This window comes from Cucurbita pepo, chromosome 12 (assembly GCF_057944985.1).
Source record: "Cucurbita pepo subsp. pepo isolate OVF chromosome 12, ASM5794498v1, whole genome shotgun sequence".
Classification (NCBI taxonomy): Eukaryota; Viridiplantae; Streptophyta; class Magnoliopsida; order Cucurbitales; family Cucurbitaceae; genus Cucurbita; species Cucurbita pepo.
This window is the reverse complement of record NC_141809.1, coordinates 14,853,363-14,875,014: the sequence shown is the minus strand read 5'-3', so window position 1 is coordinate 14,875,014 and position 21,652 is coordinate 14,853,363. Positions and strand designations below refer to the sequence as shown.

The 21,652-nt window shown below is 37.0% G+C and overlaps 1 protein-coding gene and 1 non-coding gene across 5 annotated transcripts; one reads left to right on the top strand and one right to left on the bottom strand.

The window, feature by feature from the left end:
* Positions 1-306: 306 nt before the first annotated feature.
* On the bottom strand, positions 307-19,024 carry LOC111806539 (chromatin modification-related protein EAF1 B). 4 transcript variants are annotated; one of them, XM_087128964.1, is made up of 24 exons: positions 18,707-19,024; positions 18,335-18,408; positions 13,517-13,670; positions 13,360-13,414; positions 13,144-13,238; positions 11,574-13,044; positions 11,345-11,464; positions 11,043-11,198; positions 10,274-10,462; positions 9,895-9,975; positions 9,533-9,590; positions 8,964-9,436; positions 8,798-8,851; positions 8,048-8,105; positions 7,771-7,964; positions 7,627-7,680; positions 7,455-7,535; positions 7,185-7,322; positions 6,944-7,060; positions 6,087-6,175; positions 5,700-5,912; positions 5,219-5,591; positions 2,432-4,156; positions 1,420-2,041 (listed from the first exon to the last, which is right to left on the bottom strand). In XM_087128964.1, exons 3-23 carry the CDS (start codon positions 13,600-13,602, stop codon positions 2,513-2,515), a joined length of 5,799 nt encoding a protein of 1,932 aa, XP_086985090.1. In that variant the 5' UTR covers positions 13,603-13,670; positions 18,335-18,408; positions 18,707-19,024; the 3' UTR covers positions 1,420-2,041; positions 2,432-2,512. The 4 variants fall into 4 exon arrangements, with proteins under 4 accessions (XP_086985089.1, XP_086985090.1, XP_023547665.2 ...); XM_087128963.1 differs by lacking the exons at positions 18,335-18,408; positions 18,707-19,024 and adding an exon at positions 307-505 and having other exon boundaries at positions 1,772-2,041; positions 13,517-13,631; XM_023691897.2 differs by lacking the exon at positions 18,335-18,408.
* Positions 19,025-21,453: 2,429 nt separating this feature from the next.
* On the top strand, positions 21,454-21,650 carry LOC111807858 (U2 spliceosomal RNA). The gene has a single exon (XR_002817001.2). It is a non-coding gene; the product is annotated as a U2 spliceosomal RNA (small nuclear RNA).
* Positions 21,651-21,652: the final 2 nt, after the last annotated feature.

Genomic DNA, 21,652 nt, shown 5'->3' with positions numbered 1-21,652 from the left:
TATTGGGAAATCGATGTCTTACTCCATTACTTGTAGAGAACAAAACAAGAGAACTGTAGCCTGACAAAAAAAAGGTTTGGTCCGAATCTAGTGTCCCATTTAGGCACTAAAAAAAGATATTGATAAGGTGCGAGTATTTTAAACACAAAGTTTAAACGATTCTCGGTAATGGTAAGATTAGAGTTATTAAAAAAAATTATTCTAAAGATTTTTTAATTTAAAACACAAGATATGGTGATCGACTATTTTCACAAAGTGTCTAGATAATTCGTAGAATTTTAAAATTTAGATAAATGACGATCATAATTAGAACAAAGTGGGCGTAAAACTGAGACAACTTACAATCCATTCTCAATTTCAAGAAAGATCGGGTTTTGAACAAGTATTTACTTAAATCCAAGAGCCTAACTTGAACAATTGGAACTTATGAGATTGCCTCAAATTACAGAAATTGGAGTTGAAGTAGATCAAAGTTACTTCTGATAGCCATTGACAGACACCAATTCTGCAGCATTAGATCATTGGGAGTGGAATTAAAATATAATTCAGTTCATAGATCTGAAGATAAGAATAAACAAAATGGCTTCAAACTAGTAACTAAAGATCAAAAGAAAACAAACATTTGGGCAGTAAAAGTGGAACAGTTAGCTGTCTGAAACAATGTTTCAAGAAATGGCTTCCTCACCAGCATAGCCAAACCCATCAAAGCACAACCAATCCAAATGAATATCAGTCAAAGAGTCGGTAGAACAAAACATACAGAGCTTTGAATCCTTTGTACAATCCAAAGGCCAAACCCTAAAGAAACAGAGTAAATGCCACAAAGCACCAAAGTCATTGTGATTGTTTCTTACAGAAACACTTCACGGCTTGTTGGCAGTTGGCCTGAGACCTGGTAAATGTAAATCACACATCGCAGATTCCAATCCTTTTCAGTAGAAAAGATGGTTTCTAATATGCATTACAATTGTTTTCTAAATCACTTAAGAGGTGTTTGACTTCATGAGTGAAGCTTGTGTAGCTCAGGATTATGGAGTTAGAATTTACGCCCATACTTCAAACTGAAACTTGCCATTTATACTACATACGAACTTTTACAGATCGTAATTCTAGAACCATATGAAAGCCATTCAATCCCAAACTTCAGTGTATTTCGTTTCTTTGGACAATTTAACCACACTAAACAGATTCGAGGTCCTCGTGCTTGAGCTAACTATAACTGTGAGCAAAACTATCTCCTAGACGTCTCATATCTAAAATGAACGGAAAATTTTTACAATGCTCACTGCTGTGCAGCCGCATCGAACGTACTAAATAAAAATGAATTAGAAGAGATAAGAAAAAGAAAATGACATCTTAAAGAGACTACAGGTTAGAGAATGTTGCAGCCGAGGGGTACAGAGAAGGGTTCTTCTAGACTAGCAAAATAAATGGATCGGCACTGAAGCTTGTTGCATTATAAAATTGGGTACACCATTACATAATATGTTACTTCTACAGATGCACATTGACTGATAGATGGTTAGTTTAAAAGGCACTACTGACAATGCAGACGCCAGAAACCTAATATTCACAAAATTTTCCAAGGAGCATTTGCTCTCAGAAAGGATTTCTACCCTCTTAATCGTTATTAATGTCAATACATGCACTAATCTATCAACTCCAAAAGGAATGAGACCCTCTAATAAAAGGACGGGTGACTTGAAGAACCTCAAGACAACGGAAAAATAGAGAATTATAAGAAAGGAAAGACAAGACCCTGTACACGTACCTCTACATCTGTCTCTATCTTCCCAAAACTAGGCCAGTGGTAATATACATAAATCACAAGGGAGAAATATCATCCTTCCCATCTTCACTTTTACCTCAAGAAAAACGAGAAGGAAAGGGTAAGGGACATCGCCTGAACTGCACTAGGGATGGGTCTCATGAATAGAGTGACAATTTATCCCATATGAAAACTTCAATTTGTGAAGTCGAAAGTGTTCCATCACTTCCTCTCTTGCGAAGCCCTCAATCATGAATAATTAACCTGCTTCATCTGCAAAAATAATAAAAATAAATAAGGAAACCATGTTCTTCACCCCACAATGTGTCTGAAAAAAACAAGATTTTGAGCCAGAAAATTATTAACATGCATTCCTCCCTTTTGGGACTTTGTTTCTTCGAACATAAGTCACTTTTCGTTTCTTCCATGAAAAGCTTGGTTTCTTGTTAGAAAATCAAATAAAAAAACGAACAAACAAACACAACCTGATGAAATAATTATTAAAATGTAACCTGCGACCATTTGAGAGGGAAGGGAGAGTTGTTCAATCATGCAAGCCTATCCTTTCATGAGATGAAGCAAAAGGCCATCTCTTTTTACCTTCTCTTTACACTAGGATAATTGACTGTTAATGGCAATAATTGAGATGGATAGTCATAATACCTGTACACTGCCTTTACAGAGTGCATGCTGACCGAATCCCCGTCAGAGAATGAACCGGCACTACCCTATCACCAGATTGCTTCATTCCATGTTAGCATTTTCAGGCTTCAAATACAAACTACCTTGCTCTGCTTGCTTGTGCTGTGATTGATGCTGAGCTTGCTGTTGCACAGGTTGATGATGTTGGGACAATGAGGGATCTTGATGCTTTTCTTGCTGCTGTGATGGTGTAAATCGATTTGGAGATTGCTGCAATGGAACTTGCTGTGGCCACTGTAGCCCAGCACTATGTCCATGAGAAGGTAAGGCACGAGACGACTGCCTAGGGCCCATTCCCAGGTTGTTGGGTATTGGCTCACCACCAGTAAAGTTAGTAAGGGGTGAACTACCAATCAACCCCAACTGAGGTTTTGACTTCAGTACATCAGAATCATACACAGGTTCAGATGGTTTCCACTGAGAAACAGAAGTAATTGGTGTTGTATCAGTTGAAGTGGAAGATGTTTGAGGCATTGTTTTATCCGTACCTACCTGAGAAGCTTGCTTATGTGGTTGCTGGTCAGCTTGAGCTACATCAGTCTGAGCCTTCATTCTTGGATCAGAGGTACCTTGAGAGCTCTGCTGATGAGATCTCTCAAAACTTGTTTGGGTTTGATTCACCTGCTTTTGAGGTGGCTGTGAAGGCGGGTGGTTTGAAGCTACTATTGATGCAGGAGCATCCTGATGTGAAGTTGATAACGTGTGACCAGAGGAAACAGGTGGAACCTGACCTTGAGAGCTTTTCTCAGAATGGGCTGGCATCTGCAAAACTGATTTTGATAAAGGTGGTCCAGAAGCACAAACAGGAGTTTTCTTTATCTGAGAATGGTTTGATGACTGAGGAACTAATGGTTTTGAATGTTGAACTGTGTTTGCTCCAGATCCGTAATATGATCCTTGACCTTGCATCAACTGCATGATCTGCTCCCCTTTTTCGGTGGGTTGATCACCAGAAGTTACATTAAGACCATTTGCAAGATTAGTATCAACAGTGAGATTTTGATGCACTAGCATGCTTCCTCTTCCTACTCCCTTGATAAGTTTAGCCTGCTGTTGAGGCTGAACCTGCTGTCGCTGTTGAGGATGATGCCTGGCAGATTGTTGCCTTTGCTTCACTGCCTGATTGTTTAACCCACTGGCTCCCGGGTTCCGGCTCAAACCATGAGATGGGAGGTGATGTTTCATTTGCTGTGATGATGTGGGTGTCATTGGGGACGATGAGGTTAGCGGGGACAAAGAGACCTGCTGTGATGAAGTTTGCAGATGGACCTGCGGGCTATTTAGAGAGGTCATGGGAAGTTGGGGCTGTGGTGGGACATGTGGAGTTAGAGAACTTGATGTAGAAAACTGCTGCTGTTTTTGTTGCAATTGTTGCTGCTGCAAGAACCTCCGTTGATGCAGCTTCCTTTCATTAGCCAACCTCATCGCATACTGCTGCTGTGGACCAACGGCCTGATTTGGGGATGGAAGATGTGGATGATGAGGGCTGCTATGAGCATGCGACTGTTGTGGGGACATTTGATGCTGCGACTGGAGATGACCGGGATATGGAGGAATAGATGGTGGTGTTGTCTGATTTGGAAAGGCAGAACTTGAAGCATTTAATGGTCTGTGGTTGTTCCCGGTGACTTGCATCGGAAGCTCTGGAACCATCATCTGCCTTTGATTCTCTGTACTTTGACCAGGCTAGAACAGAATATAGTGAGAATTAGATACAAGGTGCAAAAATTACAAAATAATCATTTTTTGACAGTTATGAGAGACGAGAGAAATGATTCAGAATAAACACTAATCTCAACAATTTCCAACTAATCATGAAATTGAGTTCTATAGAAAAACTTATTTTATTTCTAAATTTAAAAAGATATTTGGATTTTGCAGTTCAAAGAAATATCCATCGACGAATTGGAAAACTAGGATAAGACAATCGGGTATAATCCTTTTATTTATCAAGAAACAAACAACTTCTAATTGCTATAATGAAAAAAAAAATGTTTAAAAGATACTCCCGAAGAGAGTGAAAAAGAAAATAGAACCAGAGAACAGTTATGATCATAATAAAGCGATAACAAAAATAAGAGAAAGGTTAATAAACAAAAAGGACCCATCAAACCAAAGCTCAACTCTGGAGCAAAACTCCGAGAGTGGAAAACCAAACTACAAAAATAAAATGCAAAGACCAAAAAAAAGAACTCTCAGAAAACTTAATAAAAAAAAACTGATCTATACAAGGTTATAGGAATTTCTAGTAATTGAAAATCACAAGCTTCAATAAGAGATGCAAATAAGAGATGCAACATGATTCATGATCAGTGTTTCTTAAAGCTAAGTCACGCTAAATCTAACTTTTTTATGCATTGAGAACCATAATAACTTTTTTATAATTAAAAAATAGAGCATGAAATTATTGAAAATTTTAAGAATATAGAGTTCTTGGGAGAAACTGAGTACACAAGGAGATTTTCCTATTAGAATTTAAGAGGCCCTTTATATTATAAAAATTAGAAATTTAAAAATAAAATAAGATAGGGCGAAAAAGTACACTGCAGTATGCACACTTGCACCGCAGCACGCCTTGGACTGCCCATCATGATATTTTCTAACAATATGACATTGGGTATGAATTGTCACCAATACCGGCCAAAAATAGATTGTAGTGCAATGGATGACTAAAATTCCCAGAACAAATCATATAAAGACAGTAAAGCATATCATCCAATCTAGAATCAATGAAAGTTCATCACTTACTCGCATTCCATGCAATGCCTCGCGAGGTTTCAACACTGAATTTCCTTGGCCAGAACCAGCACCAGTATGTATATTTGCAGGAACTGACATCCCTACCATACTGGAGGAACTCCCAGAATTTAACACAGGTGATGAGGCCATTCCTTGGAATCCTGGTCTGGACAGAGGCACGCAACGGTTCATTGTACATATCATGCCCAAACCATTTGCACTAGGTAACATTCTGACCCCACGCTCATTTCCCGGATGAGTCAGAGGTACAGACAAGTGAGATTGCTGGGCATTTTTCCCAGACGGCATTTGATTATATTGTTGGATTCTTTTCTGCTCGTCCCCCTGCAGTGACGTCCTCGGAATACTATATCTACCATCCCTGCAAAGTATATTATGTCATGTGAGGAAATCATGAGATTAGAGAATCTGAAGCGGCTTTTCAAAGGTATAGAAGATTGGGATCTTTAAAATAATGATAGCAAAATACCTGATGTTGTTGAGTGAACCAGAAGCTGCATTTAAGCTAGTTCCTTGAACCATTGCAGAAGACCCTTGTAAGGAAGCCTTCACCCCCAAGTTAGGAAGACCCGTTGCTACAGAACCCTGATTTGTTATGGATATTCCACTGGCATGAGGGCTCTGATAACCAACTGGAAGAACATCTGGGCTGCTTGTCGTGTCATCACATAGGTCAAGTGGCCTTCATCCAAACAGATAGAAGAGGGAAAAAAAGTTATTTTTAGTCTGAGAAAATACAAAATAAGAAAAATTAGTATATCAATTTTACCTACGGAACATTCAAATAAAGAACATCAGGAAAATGGTAAGAAAAGAGAATGCAACTATCCAATATGTTCAATTCAATAAAACTTACGTTAAAATCACTGCATTCAGGTTGTTCGGGAAAACTTGAGAAAGAGCTATAGCATGAGATCCGTGCGGTTGTACTATTTGCTTAGGTTCCTGGTTACCATTTTTCACATGCAGTACAGATTAGAATACACCAAATAGTAAATAGGTAATATTACAAATTTTAAAAGATGTCCTACAACATGAAGGTAATAACAAAGTATAACTATTCACAGAAAATGTTTTCCCATAAGCCATTTTGGCAGCCAACTTTGAGACAGGCCACCGGGCCATGTCAAAAATAAGTTCTCAAATGGGTTCATCAGTAGCACCAGAAATTGGACAGTAGGAAAAACTCATTTATAATTGCAACCTGAGTTTTTCCCAACTAAAGTGCAAAGTAGTAGCAGAAACAGGAAAGAGAAGATTACCATTTATGCTTAATGTTCCTTTTTTCCCTTTAGATAAGATGTAGTGCTTCTCTTCATTTTTTGTGAAAAATTATTTTTGGCAGCCAACTTTGAGATGGGCCATTGTCATAAATAACTTCTCAGATGGGCTGATCATAAGATTAGCACTGGTAATTGAACAGTAGGAAAATCTTCATTTATACTTGCAACCTATGTTTTTTCTAACTAAAGCACAAAGTAGTAGCAGAGAGAGGGAAGACAAGATCACCATTGACCATAAGGTGGCTTTAACTGCTAATCTTCTTTGAGTTTGTGTAGAAAGCCACCTTATGGTCGATGTAGAAAGAGCAAAATCTTAGAATCTAATATAAGAAGTTCGGATGATACTTTAGTTTATAGTATACAACACTTGGCTTCTTGGTGGAGTTCAAGTAAATGTTGCTTTTTCGATAATGTGAAAATTCCAACAAACCTGATTTCTCCGATAATGTTGCTTTTGCCCAATCTTGAAAATCTTTTCGAAATGCGACTTCAAGGTGTCCTCTTCCATTGGTTCCTGTAAACGTTGAAACAATTGTCTTGCACTTCCCTGCAAGAACCAACCAGCAATGTGACACTTGGGACATGTTCCAATATTACTTCACCCTTTTGTTTCATCAACCTTTCTTCTAGTTTGTGTGTGCATGTGTAAAAAAAAAAACGTGAATACTTGCCTTTGGAATGCCTCGCAATGTAGATGGATAAGGCTGAGATGAGCCTGAATCTTCTCCACTATCAGCCCCATCTCCAGAGTTCTTATCCATCACGAACTTGTGACGTTCCTTACATTCTTTAGGCTTGCGATATATACACTAATATTTTGAAAGACAATAAGACGAGCACCCAATAAAAAAAACAAATAGAGATGAAGTTTGAGTCTTCAGGAACCCAAATACATATTGATAACTAGCAAATGCAACGAAGTAAACTAAGTTTCTTTTTACCTTAAACTGTAGTGTGCTGTTAATGGCATCACTCACAAGTTCCCAGTTTGGACCCAAATCGTGTACAAGCACAACAAGTGCCTAAGATAAACAGGAGTCATATCAACTATTCAAGTAGATGCAACTATGCAGATAGCATGTTTTTGAAGAATATCATAGGTAAGGTACATACCTGGTCTTCAAATAGTGACCATGGACTTCCAGAACCTGACTGTGCATCAGACATCTACAAAGAATTCCATGATTGAAAACTAAAGTATCAGAACAGGTTCCTGAATTAAAATTATTATGCGGGACCAAGAAAGGTTAAGAGTACCTTTACTGCTTTAGCCTTTCGGTTCCTATCCCGGCCACCAATCAATCTAATGATTCTATTAGTGTTTATATTACTGACTTGGGAAGCAACGGGAGAAGATATGGATCCAGACACTGGATTTATATTGTCAAAGGTGTTATCAAGTGATTGTTTCATTAACTTTGGCTTCTTGGCATTATGTTGCCCATGTAACCCTATAAAGATTGTGAACAAGTAACAATTTAATACAAAAAATCATAAAAACTAAGAAAAAATAAGAGAAGGAAAAAAAAAATACCACTAGTTGCATTGGATTCAAAATGATGGTTATCCAATCTCTTTTTGGAATTATCCCTCTGCAAATTATAAGGAACCATGAATATGGTCAATATCCAAATATGTAACAAAACAAGACAAAACAGATGAAATAATCTTAACCCAAAGCTCACGTTTGACAACAGACTGTAAATTGTACTAAACTTTAGGATATACAATGAAACTTACTCGTGCACTGTCAAACACCCTCTACCATATGCAACCTCATTTCATACATTAACCTCAGACCGGGGAGAAGATTAGGGAAAGGAAAACCACAAATATTTCTGAGTTAAACATACATCAAAAACATTTTGTTTCTAAGCCCCTAAAAATCTCAAAAATATCAAGACTAGGTAATACTCTGTACCAATTGCAATAGCCCACAGTGCATTGCATGGATGATCAGCTTTAATTCACTCCATACTTTTAATTCATATACAATATCTAAAAAAACCTTCAAAGCAAGGTTTCAAATTTAACTGCCTATTTATACTGTTGATATGAGATTAATTGATTCACATTAACCTAATATGCTCCCTCATGGCATTTGGCCATGGTCTCTTCAAGTTTCCTAGGATTAGTTTTAACTTTGAACTAGTACAGAATCTCCACATTAGTCGGGACAGGGTGGGGAGCATTTAACGACAGTCGCGATCAATAAAATAAGATGAGGAAAAAGCATCTTCACGCCAGAGTAACAAAATTTTAATGAAAAAGAGCATCAACTCACTGGTTCACTAAAGACGGTAGAATCCAACTGCCATCTATGGTCGTACATGGACCCCTGCAACCATATTGATTTGAACAACTTAGACAGCAGTGAAGAATAAAAACGAGAATAGGTACTCCTGTACCAGCAGGAAACCATTTGTGAGAATATATGAGATTATATATACCAGATGCTTTGCTTTCTTCTTCTTCTTATATTTTACTGATGTTTCTGCAGAGTCATATTGCACATCCCCAACTGACTCAACTTCCATGCTTTTTTGGAGTTGGGATCCGCCACGTAAAGTACTTTGATCATCCTGGAAAGAATTGGTGTCTCCACTTGAAGCATCTGTCTTAGCCTGACCATGCAAAACCATGGCAACTCCACCACTAAATGGACTTAAAACCCTTTGTCTTGAAGCAGTACGCACTCTTTTTGTTGGTATTGGACCAACATTAAGACTAGCAGGCCGTTTTCCTATTAACATAGACTGTTGAGTCCCATTTGCACCGCGTCCATAAGGCAAATCTGTTCCCATTTCATACTGTCTCCCAGTGTATGACTTAATGGAGTGTTTTCTTTTCTTTTGCACAAATTTGGATGACTTGCTACTTCCAAAATACATGCATGTCTCTCCGTCCTCGTCATATGCAGTATCTTAACATCAAAAGAAAATTCAAAACTTAAAACTTCGGAATCATATAACATCAATCATCAAGGAATGAATAATAATTAATGAACTACTAGCATTACCTGCTAAAGTATCATACAGTGAAGTCTCAACTTCTTCCTGCATGCAACTACCAATTTTCTGCAAATTTGATTTCCGCAAATGAGCAAGGACTACCAAATGTCTAAATATCAACTTAAGAGAATTAAGTTGCTAAAAAATTGTATTGATAACTCTGAAACAATCCATAAAACAAAAAGGGAATGGCATAGTTTTAAGTAACGAAAATAAATTCACAGTTCTTCACAAACAAACAGTAGTTGTATAAAAAAAGCGAGAAACAGAGGGAAGTGACTTATTTGTCATCCTCAAGTCCCCTCTCTTTGGGTAGGAAAAGACAGACATCACATCAACATCCACAAACAGTAATGGTAGAGATACTGACCTCACACCGCAACAGAAGAGCTTCAATAGATCGTCTATATGTATCCATTGCACCAATAGGAATTGTATAAAAGAGGCTTACCTATGATGTCAAAGATAAATACATAAATATTTCACAAATGATCAATCATAGAGCTACTCTAGCATCCTCTTAAGTTAGAAGATTAAAGACAAGATACATGAAACATATTCCATGGTTTTAAAAGTGAACGATAAAACAAAAAACAGATATACACTAAAGAAAATATAGAGTAAGAATATGTCAGTGACGGACATCCATATGCGAGAGAGATAGGATTAAAGAACATGCCAGACTAAATGATGGGAACAAATGTGGTAACAAAAAGAAAAGCTAAATCATCAACTATTACAGCCCATACTTCTTTCAGCTTTTCCTCCGGTGGCATTTCAAGGTGCCATGAGTCAGATACCCTGTCAGGGGTTTTTGGTGCTTCCGCATGCTGAGGGCAAAGAGAACCGTTACATTTCAAAAACCTCCCAGCATATTCCTTCAGAGATGTAGAGATCCTAATCTTTGGGTGTCGCAGCTCCAACTCTTTACTTGGCTCCTGGCGTATCATTGTGACACACATATAACAACAAGATAATAAAACATGTTAAAAACAAAGCAATAAAAAAGAATCATTGTTTTGTAACTACTGAACTATCAAATTACATTACTTATAGGACATACGCTACAATTAAAACAATGAACACATACCATGACACCACATCAAAAAAACATGTATTACATCATAGATCTATGGGTAAAGATATGCACGTATTGATAGTCATTAATTAAGGGATATAGACACCGACTGTATAGATGTTACATGCACGTACTGGTCTTTAGTTACAAGAAATACAAAAAAAAAAAAAAAAAAGGTGCAAATAAGCTAACCATGGAGACTGCATGTGAGAAAAAAAGACAAAATTGAGCAGCTAAAAAATTTGAATGAAATTCAGTAGTAAACAGGATTTTTAAATAAAATAGTCGATGAATTCTACAAAAGTAGAAAGCAGTAAATGCTTCTAGTTCATATCCCAATGGGGAGTTTTCAGACTTGGTCTGAGAGACTACCATCTTCCAAGATTTTAGATAAACCAAATGATTTTTAAAAAATTCTCTAAAGCATTACATAAAAGCACCTCAACTGAGTGCCAGAACTGCATTACAGCCTTTGCCAAGGAGTGGGAAACTTGTTTCATCTTCTCACACTTCTTCTGTTTTTCATTTCTCAATCGAGCTGAGAAAGCTGCGTGGTGACATAGTTGACTAGCTGCAGTTGTCTTCCAAAGACGTTCCTGTAAGTAAAGATAACAGATGTTAGATGATGCAACTGATCATAAATTTTCTAGTGGATCTTACATGCATAATGTTAAAATGAGAACAATTAAATTTAACTCTGCAGATATATGTGGCTCAATATCCCTTAGACCAATAAAATTACCTGCATAAAATCATTAGCCAACCATGCCATTTCTTCTAGCACAAAATCCCAGTGAGATTTCTGCCGATTCTCTAATGGTTGTGTATGAACAGATAGTTCTGTAATCCGCTTGCGCTTCGCCTGTTAGCATCATGAAAGCCAAACCTCAAGAACTTACTAAGAAATTAATCATAAAATTCCATGCTATGCAGCAAGCAAATACAACCCAGAGAGACAAATGAGAGACAACCTCAATTATTCTTGCCTCCTCCAGAATAGAATCTTCATAAGCCTTGTCTGCCTGTGTCGACTCACGACCAGAAAAACCCTGACCATCAGATAAAACAGAAGAATTCCTTCCAGACATAGTATGCTCCCGAATCTCATTTTTGGACAAATCTAGAGAGACTTCAGGTTGCACTGAGAAAATATTCTCTTTACGTTCTTTAGAATCTTCCCCTGAGACAGTATTCTTCTTCTCATCAATTGCCAGTTCATTCTTGCCACTCTGTTCCAACTCCTTTGCATCAGATACAATATGGACCTCCTTATGTAAGTTGGGACTACTAGTATGACTGTCTCTTCCATCTCGAAAGACAGAGCCATTGCTAGAGATGTTCTGATGACTAACATTGTGGTCATCTTGAGAAACAGGAGTACTGTCTGAAGCCACGACCTCCTTCTCCATCATCCCTTCATTACCAATCTGATATGATATTTGATCGGAACTCGGTAACTTCTCAATAGAATTTCTCATAGAATCAACTTTCCTCGAATTATTACACATATCAATATCCATATTTACATCTACACCTAGTCTACTTCTGTTGCTAGAAGACACCAAATCTAATTGCTTTTTCCCTAATACTACATTTCCATTTTGACCTCCATTAGGCATTTTAGTCTCTTTTGTCAATTCATTACACCCATGTACACCAGCAGATGTACTTTCACTTTCAACTTTGGTGGCAGACACAGAAGTCGGGTGTTCAACAATGCCTGTGACCAACTCTCTTTCTTCTCCAACAATGTCAGGTCCCTGAGAACCCACTCCTGTACGTGTTTGTTGGGCAATGACTTGACATGGCTGATTGTGCAAATTTCCCTTTGGGCATCTTGAAGCTGAATTGTTAAACTCGCTTTCAGGGGGACTGCCGTTTGTTGTAGCAGTAGTTGTATCAGGAGTTGTCTCAAGATCACGATTACCATTCAATTCCATATCCAACCGACCATCATCTGTTACCATTTTTAAAATATCACCATTTGCACTTAAGGACTTCGGATTTGAAAGGGCCTGGTTTCTTTCATTGCACATTTCGGGTACCGTCCCCTTTGGTTCCCGTGCTTCTTGTCGAGCTGCTAAAGACAATATATTACCACCGTGACTCCGGACTATATCAGATGAACTGGATCTACCACCATCTCTATTTGATCTAGATCGGTGTCTTCTAGCATAAGGGCGAAAAATAGCAGAATCCTCCGTTTCCTTGTTATTTTGGCTCCCATCCAATTGCGATGATTGTTCAGATGGAGCAACAGTAGCTTTTGAACTAGGGCGTCTTGAGTTCCTTTCCGCTCCCGACGGCTCATTAGCACCACGCAAGAGTAAAAGATTATCAGCACTATTCGGTTCACAAGTAGTTGGGGGCCCCGGTATACCACTACTTTCAACAGAGTCCCCATGAGGTGAAGCAGTCAACACAAAACTACCCTTAGCTTCACTGAAATATACAAAGAATATACCATGGATTAAGAAAATAAAAACACAGTTGATTAACGCAAAAACACTTCACCCAATGGTAGAAGACAGAAAGATATACCTATTACCGAGCTGGTCTGGAAGCTGATCAGCAAGTGAAGTAGACTGACTAACAGAAGTGGTATTCCCAAACTTAAAATCCAAAGGATTTCCGCCCTATAGAAGCAAGAAAAGGATTTCAGTGACATCCACTATTTTTTATTTTTCTATAGAAGGTGATAATCCATTATAGAGGGAACATGACAAAACAGTGTCGAAAAATATCAGATAGGCTTACTTTCTCAAGAAATTCAAGTTCCCTCCTCCTTTCCTCACGAACATCATACTCTTGTCTGTCATCAGCACACAAAAAAATTGTTTTATGTTCTTATACATTTGGCACTTGCACTATCTAAAGTTGAATAAATGTGAACATAAAAATTGAAAATCGGTACCTAAGCTCCGCTTGAGCCTTCTCTATTGCTGCTCTGCGTGGGGAGGTATTTAAACCAATTCCAACTCCACCATCAACTCCTCCCATGGAATCAACCTCAGCATTTACTAAGAAAGCAGAGCTTCAGCAGCATCCATGCATTCCTGCATCATTACCTGCAATAATTTCCTCTCATCAATATAATCCATCAAAAATCATTAAACAAAATGCCCAAAACTTGAAAATTCATAACAGAATACAATAAAAAAATCAGAAAATAAATCAAATTTCAAAAGGTTAAATTGCATTTAAAATCCGACATCAACCACAATATGGAACTAGTCAAATGCAAACACATGGTAACTTAACTATATTTCCAATAGAAATGCACGCACATAACACATAGTGGAGCGAACCATTGTCAATTAGTCCAGGATGAAAGATAAAGCTCACAATATAGGTACTAAAGCATTCCTATCACCACATCATCTCAGTCTGTCAACTAGCAGAGTTCAGAATAAAACAACAGAGATGTCTGTTATGAAGATAACACCACAACAAATATTTGGAATAAACTCAAATTGTCCAAAAGAAAAATAATGGAATAGCTCTTCCTTACTGATTCCAAATTCTTTTTGTGGGAACTTTCAGCTTATTGCCTTTTGGTGGGTTCATAGTTTAGCCAATTCTTTCATAATTACCCAATTGCGTTGATCTACAACAATAGAAATTTTTAAAAAAAAAACGCTTCCTTATTTTCTCTACAGTATCATCTAAAAATAGGAAAAGGCATAATATCACTTCCAAAATTACTAAATATGATATAAACCAAGACATCTCAATCTTAAAATATGAACTTCAAAGATGATGTGAAAAAAACTGATGTTCCAATTACGATGAAACAAACTCAAGTTCAATTAATGCCACAATATAAGAAGAATCAAGCTTCATTTATCCAACAATGGATTCAAGCTACTTTAAATAGGGCTTTATTTATGCAACAATGGATTCAAGCTACTTCCACTGGGGCTTCATTTATTCTTTGGATTACAAATGATGATTAAAACCTAGATTTATGGAATTTCATTAATGTATTTTAAATTTTAAGATTTTTTATTTACTTCTTAAGTTACATTTACAAGTGACTAATTAGAGTCATAAATAAGAAGTTATAACTTTTGAAATGTCTCATAGGGTTCATTTTTGACGCTATATAAAGTCATATGTTGTCTTTGTTAGACTTAAAAAATGTAGTAAAAAGAGCATTTGTGCTTTCTTTTAGTCTAAGGCTAAGTTTCTTTGTAATTCTATGTAGTTTACGTTGCATGTTCAGAATCATTCAACCTTGACTTGATCTATCTTGCTTGTGGAGTGATTCGAATCTCAAAAAAAAAAAAAAAAAAATTGCCTTGAGAAATTTGATCAACAAGGTAATCCAGATATTACTTTTTCTAAGGGTGATTTCTTATCGTTTGGAGTTCTTAGATCAAAGGTCTTATTCTTCAATAAGGTTGTTACATCGAACTACTGAGAGTTACAATCATTTAGGTTGAAATCAACTTGATTTGAGAGTTTTAGCATTTGTGATCTAGGAGTTTGCATATCCGCGAGGGTTTCTGAGGGTTCTTAGATCCAATTGGCTAGGATTTTCATAACAAAATATGGAGGCTAAACATATTTCTTTTTTCTTATGATTGTGTCCCTAATCTTATAAAAGAATTTCATTGTTCCCATATAGATTTGTTTTTAATCAAACCCTTAATGTCTTAAAACGTTAAACTTCAAGATAAAATGATAATATAGGGTTAAAACACTTTTTTTTTTACATTTAATTATTAATGCTAAAAGACAGTATTTGTCCCTAACTTTTGAGTGTATTTTTCAATTTAGTCCCTATTGTTAAAAAATGTCAAGTTAGTCCCTTCAATTTTAATATTTTTCAATTACACCCTCATCATAAGTGAATGTTAAAACGCCACCAATAAACCCACACGGCATGGTACAAGTGAGGTGGTAGAAAGTTAGAGTAAGACAACCAGAGAGAAAGACACGTCAAAATTAATGTCAACTTCTTATGAATTTGAAGTTGGATTTTTCCTCCCTGAAGTGCCCTAACTCGAAATTGTTGCCAATTCACTATTGTTTTATTTTTCCCCTTTTTCTGATGAAGTAACCAAATGTTCGTTAAGAAAAAATGAAAGAATGCCAGGGCATACAAAAAACAATGCCTAGCTAAAAGAAAGGCTTCCAGTCAAGAATGATAAAACTAAGCACATAATTACAAAAAAGCTTCATAATTGAAGCCCACAAGGAAACCTAAAACCTGGCGAAAGACCAAACATCATAAGGAGTTTGCTCAAGCCCTCTAAAAGTTCTATTGTTCCTCACACCTCAAGACCCCACAAAATGATACACTCCCACCTACCACAAGAACTTTCCTTTCCCACTAAAAGGAGGATGAAGAAGGAACTCCTCAATCATCTCTCTACTGTCACATTGTCTAGCTAGACAAAATCAAACTCATCAAAGAAACAAGTACACACAGCATATGCAAAACCACAACTCCAAAGTAGATGATCAAGGTCCTTTGTTGCTGTTCAACATAAAATGCAGTACCACGACCTCATCAAGGAAGGTATCCTTCTTGACACTCTGTCTAAGGTATTAATCCTGCCATGGAAAACCTGCCAAATAAAGAACTTAACCCTCTTGGAGATTTTCATCCTCCATATCAAGTCATAAACCAAATTTTGAAAGGACAAGGGTAGACCAAACAAAAAGGAAGGATTACAAGAAAAGCCCTCCAAATGATAAGGGAACCACAAACGGAAGTCCTTTCTCCCATTAGAACACTGAAAAATCTCCCAATAAAGAAAGAAGAGCAACAATATCCCTCGTGTCCCAATCAGATAACGACTGACAAAGCCCCAAAATAGGGGCAAGTTGAGCCAAAACGCCAGTCACCGAAACATACTTCATCAAAGACAAATGGTAAAACAAGGAAAAGCACAACATTGGGGTCTATCCCCAACGCCTATCTTCTCATAAAAAAGTATCCCTCCAATCCTCAACCAAGCAACTGAAAAAATGAGACAAATATGGAAGTTATCCTACAATACCTCTCTAAAGAGACTTGGAAGTGCCCCAAACCAACGGACCATATTTACTCACAATAAGTGCCAAAACACGACAGAGACATTTAGCTAACAAGGTTTGTTACAAGTAGTCCAGTTCCTTATACCTAATCCCCCATAATCTTTTGGCTTCGAAACCTCCGCCCAGCTAACCAAGTGCGAATCACCTCCTTCCTCCACTACTTCCCACAAAAAGTCCCACATAAGCTTCTCCAAAGCCTTGCACATCGACACTAGAATTTTAAAGAGCAGGAGGAAGTACAAAGGAATCCCATATAAGGTCATGTAAGCTTATCACCAATCAATATTTAACAATCATCCACAAGAAGGATATAATTGAAAGTGTTAAACTTGGAATGAAGGAATCTATAGAATTTTTCAAGACAAAGAACGCTCCTTGATTGAAGTCCCTAGCAGCCTCACTTTTGGCTTTCTTGTTCCTCTTGATGGTAGAACAAGGAAAAGCACAGCCTAGAGGAAGAATCTGGATAAGAGAGTTTCAACAAAAACCTGAAGTTTGGCTTTCTTGCTTGACTTGAACACAGAAAAAACTAGATTGCTACTGGAAAGAAAATGCCAATTGCTGTAGGCTAATAGTACCAGAAATGACCCTTCCAAGCATGTTAATCAAGGCAAGGAGTGAATTAAACAGCTATTATCTTCCTTCTGCCAATCCTAAAGAGAAACCTCTAAACATTAACGACTTTTCCAACAATTTTTGCACTTGCTAAGGTTATCAAAGACAACCAAAGAAAAAAATGCCAAAAATAGCTACAATATTAACATATTGGCATATTGGCAGAGTCATAATTCAAGGAAATCTTCAGGTGCTGAAGAACTACTCTCATACAAATAACTGGTTTCTTAAGATCTCAACCACCTTATGGAGAACATCTTTATTTTCCATCACATAAAGCTACGCTTAAAGAGGTTTATTCTGATCCCAAAATCTGAATCCCAACCACTATCAAGACAATAAACGAACTGAAAATGATTCCAAAGCTGATGCTCGTACTAACAGAACAAGTGCTCAAACCTCTATTCGTTCTTGGAAATCTAGTCAACACTTATCAAATATATTTTACATAAATTTTAAATAGAAAATAGTTATCTTTTCTTTATTACCGATATTCATGCATGTCCATGCCAACTTAAGCATACCTTGATTAAACTAGAAAACTCACAGACCACCTAACTCTTCTACATTTGATTGTTGAGGAAACTCGCAGGATATTAAATCCTAGGTATGGTAGCCATCAAGATCAAACCCATCCCCCTAAGCCACTTACTTTTTTAATTGGCCCTAATGATTACTAGGCCAACCATGGAATTGGAAATAGGCACCTGACAAGATTACACTTAAATTCCAATATTTACAATGAGACCCATCCTTATAATGTGTTCCAGCCTTTTACTAAGCTAGTTTGGGCAAAACCTTGAGATATCTACCCTCTAACAGGAACCCCACACATAGCAAAATCACAAAACCCGACTGAGCAGTTCCAAGCATGACGGCATTGCTTCAAATAGCTAAAAGTAGACATACATCAGTACAGAGCATGCACAGACACAAAACGAGTTGCGCAAAGCTGGAATACTCTGAAACCAGAATCGGCAGCACCAACTATATGACGAGTAAACTGAATAAACAGACGAAATGAAATCTTTAGAGGTAAGGTTACACGAGCAACGTGGAATATGAATACCAGCTACAGTGCCCGCTAACGCATGGCAGCTGCAATTGCTTTTCTTGCAAATTTCCAAACGTGCGTGTCCATGACTGATAAAATGAAACCTCAGAAACAATAAACTTCCCATTTGAAGAAATTCAATGGAATTTGCTACACATATTCATCAAACGCGATAAATTTTCGTCCCCGTATCTATCAATCATGAATCAACAGGGTTGCAACACTAGCCTCGACATTGCATAAAACATACGAAGCACAATCATATAACTATTAAAACCCCTAAGGTAGAATAACCCAAAATTATTGCACCCCTGGCAAATCCCCAAATTTAAAATTTTAGGGTTTCCAAGAATTGAACCGAAAACCAGGAAGCAATAATATAATCACCTGAATTTCGAAGAGAGTGAAGAAATTGGAAGCTGGGAGAGGTATATTGGAGAACCCAGAGAGTTGGTTCCCTCAGCTTGGTCTGCCCTAGGGTTTTGTGCGAGGGAAAACGTTGGTTGAATTAAAATGGAACGAAAATTGCCCAAGAACACAGCACGTCCCTGCAAATGTCAGTCCCGAAGCATCGTTGAGAAACCCTATTTGTCCCTAATTTCTGTCACACTGAGTCTCCAACGTCGAGGTTGGTTTCGATGGAGTTGAAAATGGGGGACTATGCGACCTCTGCGAGTAGTGGGCTGAACATGAAGAAGACGATGAAGAAGGGGGCCTTTGAAAATATGGGTATCCATTTTGGGCTTTTTTTTTAATTAAAAATAATATTATTATTGATTTTCCTCCCTCGTTATTTTCTTATTCTCAAAATATTCATTTTAAGAAAATTCTAAAAAGTTTATAATAAAATAAAAAATAAAAATTTCAATCTAAAGTGGGATATGTTTATAATTAATAACCTTAATTTACAATTAATTTAAATATATTTATTTTAATTTTTTTCATTTTTATAAATTTGAAATTTTATTTTTATCCATGTCTCTGAAAACATCGCTTTCGTTAAAATATGAATTATGTTTCAAAGTCATATATCGTCGCATCTTAAAATACACCACGTAATTAAATTATTATAACAACTACTTGGAATATCACAAATATGGACATAATTATTGACTAACGCTTGGATGTTTACTTATTATTGAAAGAAATGGGAAACATTGGTACATCATCTAATGATTTAGCGGGAGTGATGTTTACCTTCCCAAAGTTGGTGCCTCACGTGAGTGTTGCTTGTCAGACTAAACAAAGTGCTAATAGAAAAGTGTCATGATGTAACTGAAGAGGATGTTACGTCATCTAACGCACTAAGTAGTGTTTAAAAAAGCCAAGTTGAGACACGAGCAAACATTAAAAGTGATGATGGTGGTGTGAGTATAAGCTTAGTGGGGCCATATTGGATCTCGAGTCACAACTCTAGAAGTGGAGATTGCGTTGAGAGTTTTGACAGGCGACTTTAGATTAAGATGCATACTAATGAGATACCTAAATACGTCACGTTTTGAGTTAATTGGAGATTGAACTGACACTCTATGATGGTGTGTGACTCCTCACCACTTGTCATTGACAAGAGTGACGCTTCATAAATACCTTACTATAAGGCTAGACATAGTGTATAACTATCTACTACTTTTTGGGCTTCCATCAAGAATGTGATCTCATGAAAGGGGTCGAGCAGTATATGTGTGCGGACATTGCTCCTTTCTCACGAGTTAAAGGTTTCAGCGTATACCTAATCTAGGGTATGATATGCTAAAATGACTTGGCATGGATTCTCGAACTATCATACCATAATATGCCTAGATGGATGGATGTTTGAGAAGGCCTGATTGGAAGATTGCCTGTGGGGGTGAATTATCGATAAATTTGCATGAGCAAGCAATGAAGATAAATGACATTCTGATGTTCGGGGTGACATCATGAAGTGTTAGTGGACTCGATACCTGAGTTGTCGCGACAAACATTTTAATAGCCTGATAAAACCCAACATGCAACCATTAGATAGGTGGGCGCCAGAGTAAGCTGGTAGATAAGTACTATAATGATCAAACGAGTCCCGATAAGTGGCTACATCACCCAATATGATCCTTCAACATGCTATGAGCCTATTTTGACCTAACAAAGGATCCAAACTCATATTGGTGAAGTTCTAAACTAATAGAGAAGCAAGGAGACAGTGTTGTTGAGAACAAAGATGGTATAACGAGATGCGACATTAATAGAAGACATTTGCACAACATATAAGACAAGGTAAATACACGAAACTTGACCTACACTAGAGACAAGTCAATTAGAGTAGTGAACAAGGAAAATACACATACATGTGACGTGCATGGCCCAGAGAAGCTTAGTTGCACATGAAGTGAAGTTCGACCGAGAATAAAAGAATCTCATCCAAAGTCGAAAAGAGTCGTGAAAAGTAGGTTAGGACTAGATTTGCCTAAAGCTAACCGTGATCAATCCTAAATCATAGTGTCGCATGGTTGGAAGAAGTACAATCGTGGCACTAGACATGTTCACTACACACGAGTATGCCTAAACAATCGTTATCATTCTCCCTACCCGATTATTATTATTATTATTTTAATATACATGTTTAAACTATTGGATACTTTTGGAATAATTATATTTTATTAATTTATTTTTAAAAAAATAAATAACGAACTCGATCCCCATGAAATCATCGTGAATCTGAGACTAAATTAATTATATTTGATACATATAAACTAATTTAACACAACCCTACGTTACTTAAATTTTAAAATAGTTATTAGTATAATCTCGAGACTTTTTAATTTTCTTCATTCAATTTTGAATATTTAACTCCATAAACAATTTTTATTTCAAACATTAAAAAGCTTATTGAAGGTCATAAATAATAACTAATAGTTTGAAAATGATGTTAAATAATGCCAACAAAAATATTAAAAAAAGTCGTATTTGGTTTTAGAATTTAAGTAATAAAATAATAAAAATATCTAAAATAGATTAAACCGAATTTATTAAATAATTATAATAAGGAAATAAAGAAAGGAAGGAAAGATTGTGGCGTATAGAACCGTCCCACATCGAGAAAGCCCATCATGAGAGCGACAAAGGATTTGTATAAAAGGGGAATCATGTGACTTCAAATCTTCATACCTTTCTCGGCCTTTTGGCTAAGATCAAGTGTAGTATCTGTTCTTATCAGTTTAATATCTGATACGTGGGCCATCGGCCCACATGATATTAAATTAATTTTTCTCGGGGGAAGGCCCAATACATTAGCTTGCTATTGTGGGCCTTTGAGCGTTGCCCTTGCCTTGCACTACCGCATGGGCCTGGCCCACCCCACAA

Bases quoted from the DNA above. Each gene is read 5' to 3' on its own strand.
- LOC111806539 (XM_087128964.1), bottom strand. From the start codon at position 13,602: ATGGGAGGAGTTGATGGTGGAGTTGGAATTGGTTTAAATACCTCCCCA. The intron at 7,965-8,047 runs GTATTTTTTTTT...CAATCTTTATAG, and splicing joins TGAATCCAATGCAACTAGTG to GGTTACATGGGCAACATAAT. The intron at 5,913-6,086 runs GTAAGTTTTATT...GTTTGGATGAAG, and splicing joins CTGAATGCAGTGATTTTAAC to GCCACTTGACCTATGTGATG.